This window comes from Triticum dicoccoides, unplaced genomic scaffold (assembly GCF_002162155.2).
Source record: "Triticum dicoccoides isolate Atlit2015 ecotype Zavitan unplaced genomic scaffold, WEW_v2.0 scaffold126644, whole genome shotgun sequence".
NCBI lineage: Eukaryota > Viridiplantae > Streptophyta > Magnoliopsida > Poales > Poaceae > Triticum > Triticum dicoccoides.
Window position 1 is genome coordinate 560 of NW_021188869.1, and position 9485 is coordinate 10044.

Consider the following 9485-nt stretch of genomic DNA (forward strand, 5'->3'; position numbering starts at 1 on the left):
GATTTTTCAGAAGAGAACTATCAACACACAATGACATAATCTTCACATTTCTATGTTGATTCAGTCCGTTATTTCTTAGTGGACGTGAGTCTAGATTATTTTGAGATCCGATGAAGCGTATTCTATTCAATTCAGACAGAGTACAAGTCATTTATTGTTTATGTATAGACACAAACACACACAATACTCCAGGGGACCGGATGACCACGTACTAACGCGTGTCTATGTCTCTGTATTTTTCAGTTAGCGTTGGAGCTGGGCTTGCGAGTGCTGGGGGCCTCATAGTTTCAGTTCTTGCTGGATGGTTCATTTCCAGCAAAGTTAAACAGAGAAATGCACAAATTTCGAAGCGAAAGTTCTTTGACCAAAATCGAGGACAGCTGTTGCAACAATTGGTATCACAGAGGGCTGATATTGCTGAAAGGATGATCATACCCTTAGAAGAGATAGAGAAGGCAACCAACAATTTTGATAAAGCTCGTGAGCTTGGTGGTGGAGGGCATGGTACAGTATACAAAGGGATTTTGTCAGACCTCCATGTGGTAGCCATCAAGAAGCCAAAGAAGATTATTCAAAGGGAGATTGATGAGTTTATTAACGAGGTTGCTATACTATCACAGATCAATCACCGAAATGTGGTAAAACTTTACGGTTGTTGCCTTGAAACAGAAGTTCCAATGTTGGTCTACGAGTTCATATCCAATGGAACCCTTTATGATCATCTTCACATCAATGGACCAAGATCATTGTCATGGGAAGACAGGCTTCGGATTGCAGTTGAAACAGCCAAATCACTGGCCTATCTTCACTCTACAGCTTCAATGCCCATCATTCATAGAGATGTGAAGTCGGTTAACATACTGTTGGATGACACTCTAACAGCAAAGGTAGCAGACTTTGGAGCTTCAAGATATATTTCGGTGGAAAAGTCGGGGTTAACAACAATGGTTCAAGGTACAATAGGATATTTGGACCCAATGTATTTCTACACAGGGCGGCTCACAGACAAAAGTGATGTCTATAGCTATGGTGTCATGCTCATAGAACTGCTTACTCGACAAAAGCCATTTTCATATTTGTCTTCTGAAGGTGAAGGCCTTGTTACACATTTTGTTGCATTGTTTGAGGAGGGTAATCTGTCACAGATATTAGATCCACAAATTACAGATGAGGGAGGCAAAGAAGTTGAAGAAGCCGTTGCACTTGCAGTGGCATGTATAAAATTAAGAGGAGAGGAGCGTCCAACCATGAGGCAAGTGGAGTTGACACTTGAAGGTCTTCGACCATCCAAGGAGTATATTTCAGATGAATTTGGCACCAACAGACTTGAGAACAAAGGTGTCACGATTAATGCTCCATCAACCGTAGATGGAAGAAGCACTGATGGATCGACTAGACAATACAGTATGGAAGAAGAGCTGGCCATGTCTTCGAGGTATCCTAGGTAGTACTGTTGACACATGAGTTCAACTTATAGTCTTTTTCAGTAGGGGACTTATTGCCATTCGATTACTGACTCTAAAACCCTTGATTTTCTCATCTTGAACTTTGTTTCTTGTGTTGGTGTGCTTAGAATCTCATGTAAATTCAATGCATGTGGATTTTTTCACAATAAATGAAGATTTTATTGATTCGAATATTGTATTAAGATGATACAAGCACGAACATACCAGCCATTCTCAGAGAAGATGCCATGAAGAATGAGACGCGGCGTCTTTCCAAGGCCAGCTTCATTGAGCCGATAGCCGCAGAATCTCCGTTTCAACAGTTGTATAATATGAAGGAGAGCGCAAATGTGCAATAGTATTGTAATTTTTTCCAGTTTCATTGTGCTCGAAGTTGTAAGCCTCGATCCATCACTAAACAGCATCGATGGTGGTGTTTTAGTCATTGGTCACCTCATTTAATCCAACTCTGTTCTCAGATGCGGTTGGAAGCATGGAAGCCAGTTCCAATTCCCCGTCAAATATGTAGCTGTACCCCTCCAGCATGCTTGGATCAGCGACGTCTTCAGCTAACTGATCCTCAACCACCATGTAATCTGCAATCACACTAGAATGGGATACCAAACCTCCCTTTTAAAAAAAATGTGGTAGTGTTGTAACTCTTGTTGCCACCACTACCATTGACAATCGGCCATAGCACCAGAAAGATCTGCAACGCTTGCTGCACAAGCATCCTTTTCCTCTGTTCAATATCCTGGATACTGTAGACGGTGAGGGAGTCGGAGTTTACTTGGATCAGGAGGAGGATGGTGCCCCAGAGGACGAATGTCAGCTCGCGGAATGGACCAGCCTGCAGCAGTCCGATGGTGTAGGGCGCCAGAACAGTGGACAGTGTACATTTTCCAAACGAGGAGGCGGAGGAACCCGTGGCTCGGTGGCTGTACCGCCGGCGGAATGAGTCAAATAGCTCGAGGACGACCCACACCAAGCTGCCGAAGAGGACCAGAATTTCTACGGGGATAAGACGAGGTTCGGTGCTGCCCAAGCGATGGACCAACGTTGTGGTGTTCTTGAGATCCATGGCGTCTCGGATCAACTGGCACCTCTCTAGATTTATTTCTCCTCAATTGGGTTATCCAGACCTGTTTAGGTTGACACTCAATGGGCTATTCAAGACTGGAACGCCATTGAATTCTTCAAAAATATTAGTCGTCTATATTTGTTTGTCTCTAAGGTAGGTGGCCGCAGTCGGTCTTGTTGGTTAGATTTATGGTCAAAGTTGAACCTTGAAAAGCATGAGTGCGCTATATTTTGAAACGGAGGGAGTATTTCATTTTATCCTAAACCAAAGCATCCAAAGTTTGATGAAAGAATAATCATGCGACCACACCAAAGCATGTAAAGTTTAAGAAGGAATCCATGTTGGACGTAGGTGATTTTAAGGTGGTCAGCATCAGCACAGCTGTGTATGGAGCGACGGGTAAGTTGTGCTGCGCTCCCACTTAGAGCATCTCCCGCCATTGAGCCCTTCAGGAGGCGTTTTTTTCGCAGTTTGGGGCGCTGCGGGCGAAAAATTTAGCCTGCAGGTGAAGAAATTTCCACTAGTTGCGCCCCCAGACGGCTCGTCTCTCATCTGCTCGGCCATGCCACCTACACCTCCATGGCCACCTACTTTTGCTCCTCCTACTCTCCACCCGACGTCGCCGCCGGACGTGCCCGCTCGTCGGCGCGCTCCCGCTCGCAGGCTGCGCCCTCCCGCGGCCGCGCTCGCCTGTTCGCGCCTAGGCCACCGTCCTCCTTCCATCCCGCCGTCCTCCTCGTCCGTCCACGCCCAGGCCGCGCCCGCTCGCCGGCCGCGCACTCCCGAGGACCTGCACGCCATCCCGTCTGCGTCGTCCGTCTGCGAGCACGGTGGCCACCCCATCTGCGCTGGAAACTCCGACGGGCGGCTCGGGCACCGCTCCCCCTGCTCGCTCGCGGGGGCGGCCCGAGGAGCTCGTCCGCGTGCGCCAGCAACTCCCGCTCCCCCTCCACGTACATGGGCGCGAGGGCGACCTCGTTGGCGCGTCGTCGGCTGGCGATGCCTCCTTTGCCACACGTCGGCTCAGCTCTACCGTGCGTGTGCCCACCATGCCAGACTCGCGCTCGGGTTGCCGCTGCTGCTCACGTCCCGGTTGCCGGACCCGCGCATGCTCTCCACGGAAGAGCTCATGGACGACGGCGACCTGGCCGCGCTCGACGCCGTCACCGCGGACCGGCCAAATGCCTGGGACACGGCCCTGGTGGTGCCGGTGCCGGTACCGTTCGGGAGGAGGAGGTCGGCACCATGCTCCGCCCGCCCGGCCACGTGCTCCGCCTGGCCGCCGCGCTCCGCCCTGCTACAGGGCGCCGTGGATTTCGCCGTGCTTGGCTGGGGCCTGATCGGCCACCACGCCCGCCGTGACATGGTCGAGCTCGCAATAATAGCGGAGATAGAGGCGGGTGTGCATGCACGTGGTGGGCGAAAATAGGAGAGAGAGCGAGGAGAGATGCTGACTTGTGGGGTTTATGCATGCAAAACATAACGCTGGTGCCCCCAGCTGCCCCCAGGATCCTGGGTTTGGCCTAGGATAGCCGGACATGATTTCGGCCAAATCCGGCGCAAAACGTGAGTCTGGTAGTGCGACTGGGGCAATTTTTTACTGCCTGCGCCTAAAAAGTTGTCCGGGGGAGGGGGCTCGTGGGGGGACGGCTGGAGATGCTCTTATGACACTTCCGCATTAAGAGAAAAAAAATGGTACTCAAGAGCTGAGGTGAAGCAAGAGACACATATTCATGTAGGTGTGACGTATTATTAAGATCGTCATCAACTGGTCCAGGCCAGACGTATAGCAGCATGAAATTCGTTGTCCGACGTACTGCAAAAGCAGTTGAAGTGGGGCCGAGCAATAATGCTCTAGTTGATGTGCTGACGCGCTTTGGAAGAAGCTGATGAAGTGGTCTCAGTTTCATGTCTGTGGAGAATAATTTGGTGCATCGATAACTGATTGATTGTACACTAGGCACATATATATAAGATACAAGGGGTGCGATCGGTGTCTTGTCTCCTAAGATAGACGTACATACAAAGGGAGACATACACTACATGTACTGCATACGAAACCCAAACCTACGTACATGTACACATGTTCAACAGCCCCCGCAGTCGAAGCGTCGCCGGTGACGCAGAGACTGGACCGAAAGCCCTCGAATGTCAAGGTAGGTAGTCCCTTCGTCATAACATCTGCGAACTGCTGATCGGTGGGCACATGTAGAACGCGAACACGACCAAGTGCGACGAGTCCCTGACGAATTGGATGTCGAGCTCAATATGCTTCGTCCGTCGGTGATGGACAGGGTTGGCAGCAAGGTACACCGCGGAAACGTTGTCACAGTAGACAAGTGTCGCCTTCGTAACCTCACATAGCAACTCCTGAAGTAGCTGCCGTAGCCAAGAGCACTCCGTGACGGCGTTGGCCACAGCCCGGTACTCAGCCTCGACGCTCGACCGCGAGACTGTGGGTTGTCATTTAGACAATCACGAAATCAGAGAGGGCCCGAGGTAGATGCAGTAGCCGGAAGTGGAGCGTCGAATGTCAGGACACCCAGCCCAGTCGACGTTGGAGTAGGCAACAAGGCTGGTGTCAGGTGATGTCGTCAGGGTGAGACCCATGGCTGTGGTGCCACGTATGTATCGAAGAATACGTTTTACCAGAGCCCAATGGGTGTCACGAGGAGCATGTGTATGAAGGCACACCTGCTAGACAGCGTATTGAATGTCCGGACGTGTCAGCGTGAGGTACTGAAGCGCACCGACTATGGAGTGGTAGAAGGGAGCATCGGACGCCAGAGAACCCTCGACGGCGGACACCTTAGCCTTCGTGTCGACAGGCGTGGGAGCAGGCTTGCAGTTAAGCATGCCCACTCGCTCCAGAAGCTCGTAGGCGTACTTCTGCTGGTGCAGGAAGAAGCCAGTGGCCTGGCGCACGACCTCGATGCCGAGGAAGTAGTGGAGAGCCCCCAAGTCTTTCAGGGCGAACTCGGTGCCGAGGCGAGCTGTGATCTGCTGAAGAAGCGCTGGCGAGGATGCAGTCGGGATGATGTTGTCGACATACAGGAGGAGGTACGCGGTGGCGAGGCACTAATGATAAACAAACAGGGAGGCATCTCCGTGTGGACCGGAACCCCTGCTGCTGAAGGAAGGCCGTGATCCGCTGGTACCAGGCTCGAGGTGCCTGCTTCAACCCGTAGAGAGAAGGGGAGAGCAAGCACACGTGGTCCGGATAGTCGGTGTCGACGAAACCAGTAGGCTGCTGAAAGAACACCTGCTCGTTGAGATGGCCATGCAAGAAAGCATTAGACACATCGAGCTGGTGGACTGGCCAGGCGCGAGAAACAACAAGCTGGAGGACAGCGCGAATCGTGCCTGGTTTGACAACCGAGGCGAAGGTGTCGGTGAAGTACACGCCGGCGCGCTGGCCGAAGCCGCACACCACCCAACATGCCTTGTAGCGCTCGAGAGAGCCGTCGGGGCGAATCTTGTGGCGGAATACCCACTTGCCAGTGATGACATTGGCACGGGGAGGCCGCGGGACAAGCTGCCACGTACGGTTGCGCTGCAGGGCGTCAAACTCCTCACTCATTGCAGCTAGCCAGTTCAGATCCCGAAGGACTACGCAAGCGGAGGTGGGGAGCGGAGACGGCGCCGAGGTGGATGCGGCACACGCGTACTCGTCCGACGGGTAACGCGTGCTGGGACGAAGTGTCCCAGTCCGAGCCCGAGTGACCGCACCGGTGAGGGGTGCGGCCGCAGCGACAGGGGCCGCGGCGGGGGCTGCGGCGATGGGGGCCGCGGCAGGGGCCGCGCTGACGGGGGCCACGGTAGGGGCCACGGGGACCGGGGCCGCGGCGACGGGCTATGGGGACCGGGGCCGTGACGGGGGCCGCAGCGACAGGGGCCGCCGACGCAGGGATTGCTGGCAAGGCCGAGCCCAGTGCACGGCTGGGCGGTCCACCCAAGGTGGAAGCAGGGGCGAACCGCGCCACAGGAGTCGCCGAAGGTGACGGTACCTGCTGAAACCGGAACACCATCTCATCAAAGTACACATGCCACGAAGTGAAAACGTGGTGGGACACTAGATCATAGCACCGGTAACCTTTGGTGTTGGGAGGATAACCAAGGAAGATGCAAGGAAGGGACCGGGGAGCGAGTTTGTGAGGAGCAGTGGACGCGGAGCTAGGATAACAGAGACACCCAAAGATGCGAAGACCATCATAAGACGGAACCGCACCGAAGAGGAGCTGGTGAGGAGTGTAGTTCCAGTGGGAACGACACGGGCAAATGTTAATAAGGAGGCTGGCGGTCGCGAGCGCGTCCAGCCAGAACCGAGGAGGCATGTAGGAGTGGAAAAGCAACGTGCGAACACAGTCATTAAGAGTGCGAATGACGCGCTCGGCGCGACCATTCTACAGTGACATGTAGGGACAGGTGAGGTGAAAGATGGTGTCGTGGGATGCAAGAATATTGCGGCGACGTTGTCAAACTCCTTGCCGTTGTCAGTTTGCAAGGCGAGAATAGGACGACCGAACTGTGTGGTGACATATGAATAAAAAGCTGTGAGTGTGGCGAGAGCGTCGGACTTGCGACGGAGAGGGAATGTCCACACATAATGAGAAAAATCATCCAATATCATCAAATAGTATAAGTAGCCCGTGTTGCTTGTAACCGGGGACGTCCAAACATCACTATGCAATAACTGAAACGGTAAGGTGGAAATGTTTGTAGACTCGCTAAAGGAAAGACGAACGTGCCTGCCAAGGCGGCAAGCCTCACAAGTGTGGTTGTCAACCTTATTACATGAGAAAGAAAAACTTTGAAGAATCTGACACATAACGGTGGGATGACCGAGGCGGGCATGCCAAAGATCGACACTAGCGGCAAAGGCGGCGGGACGACGTGTGGTGGTGGCGCCGGAGGGATGCACCGGGTAAAGGTCGTCCGGGCTATCACATCAGTGGAGTACCATCCGTGTACGGGCATCCTTCATAGAAAAACCGATATCGTGAAATTCAACAGTGATAGGATTCTCACGAGCAAGGCGACGAACAGAAACGAGATTAGTGACTAAGTCCGCAGACACAAAAACATTAGACATATTGACAGGATTAGAAATAGAGGGAAATAACATATAACCGACATGTGTAATGGGTAGGGAGGAACCGTTACCAACGGTGATGCGAGTGGGAGTATGAACGGGAGTGGAAGACGTGAGGTTACCGGGATGAGCAGTCATGTGAGCGGTGGCGCCCGAGTCCATGTACCAGTCACCTCCGCCACCGTAGTTACTTGGTGACGGAGCCAAGTGTAGAGCAGCGAGGAGGACCGGATCCCACGGAGGCGGCACCTGGGGAGGAAGAGACCCTTCGTAGGCCGGTGCGGGAGCGGCGCCGTAGGCGCTGTAGGCCGGCGCGGCACCGTAGGAAGGCGCGGGCACCGTAGGGGCGGTGTTCTGCGCGGTGAAGAGCGCCTGGTGGCTCGCCAGACGAGGCCCGAGGATGCCCGGAGCGGGAGCCCGTGGAACCGGCTTCGAGTACGCGTGTACGACGTCCATCCAAGGGTTGGTTCCGTAAGTCCAGGGCGGGGTGGCCTACTGCTGCTGCTGCTGACGAGGAGCCCCCCTTGCGCCTGTTTGCGACCGCCCTCGCGGCGGTTGGCGCGGCGCCCGCCAGCCTGCTGCGGCTGCTGGGGGCAGCGGGGGCTGCGGGCAGGAGGGGGTAGAACCCGAGAGGTGCGGGGGGTGCCGGCTGGTGGCGGGGCGCAGGCGCGGGCGGGGCGGCCGGTGGTGGGGCACCACGCGAGGTGCCGACGGCGAGCGCGTGGTGCTGCATGCGCTTCTTGACCCCCTTCATCCGGCCCTCCTCCAACCGCAAGTATGCCACAAACTTGGGAAAGGAGGGCTCCGTGATGAGGGAGAGGTTGGAGGCGGCGTTATCGAAGTCCTCGTTGAGGCTGGCGGTGAGCGTGCTGAGGAGGAGGTCGTCATCAACCTTGGTGCCGATATCATGGAGCTCGTCTGCCAACGTCTTCAGGCGGCGGCAATAGTCATCGATAGACCGATCATCCTGATGACAGTCAAAAAATTCCTTTTGCAAAAAAAGCGGCGCTGAAGCTTGTTGTCGGTGAAGAGGCCGTTGAGCTTGACCCACACGGCGCGGGCGTCATCACCATCGCTCACGACCGTGTGAAACGGGTCCTTTGAGATGGTGGTGAAGAACCACCGGACGAGCGTGGCGTCGATCGCGGTCCACTCGGAGTCGCCCACCATGGCGCAGGAGTCGACGGAGCCGTCGGCGTGATCCACGAGGTTGTTCTCGTGAAAGAGCAGCGAGAAATACGTCTTCCACGCGAAGTACGTGGCATCAGTGGCATCGAGGACGACGGGGACGCGGTCGTGGATGTTGATGTCGCGGATGTCAGCGGGGTCCGGTCCGGCGAAGGGGTTGTAGGAGGAGGAGCCGGAGGAAGTCATGGCGGCGCGGCGGTGCGGCACGGCGGGAGCAGGGCAGCGACTTGGCAGCAGACGGGGCTGGCGACGCGCGGGAGGGCAGCAGCTGTTTGGCAGCGGGCGCGACGTGTGGGCGATGCGTGCGCGGGGTTGGTCGAGCGGCTTGGCGGCTGGCGAGGCAAGCGGTGTAGCGGGCGGCCCGAGCGAGGCGTAGCGAGGCAAGCGGCGATGCGTAGCGAGGCAAGTAGTGCAGGGTACGTACGCAGGGCGGGTGGGCGGCTAGCGGGCGTGCGGGATCGGGAAAAGCGGCGAACAGGTGTGCGGGGAAGCGGCTAGCAGCGGGCGAAGACGAGTAGCGGCGGCCGGCGCGGGATGCACAGCGGCGGCTAAGAGGAGGTAGCGGCGGCGGCGACGGCGGTGCGGAGGCGGCGCGGCGGCAAGGGTTAGGCGGAAGGTAGGGGATCGACTTGCGATAGATATCATGTGGAGAATGATTAGGTGCATCGATAATTGATTG

General features: G+C 55.4%; 1 protein-coding gene across 1 annotated transcript; it reads left to right on the top strand.

Moving 5' to 3' along the window:
* The first annotated feature begins 224 nt into the window (after positions 1-224).
* LOC119343419 (wall-associated receptor kinase 3-like) lies at positions 225-1664 on the top strand. The gene has a single exon (XM_037614370.1). The coding sequence runs from the start codon at positions 225-227 to the stop codon at positions 1446-1448; it is 1224 nt and encodes a 407-aa protein (XP_037470267.1). The 3' UTR covers positions 1449-1664.
* Positions 1665-9485: the final 7821 nt, after the last annotated feature.

Excerpts from the sequence above, each read along its gene's own strand:
- LOC119343419 (XM_037614370.1), top strand. The coding sequence starts at position 225 with ATGTCTCTGTATTTTTCAGTTAGCGTTGGAGCTGGGCTTGCGAGTGCT.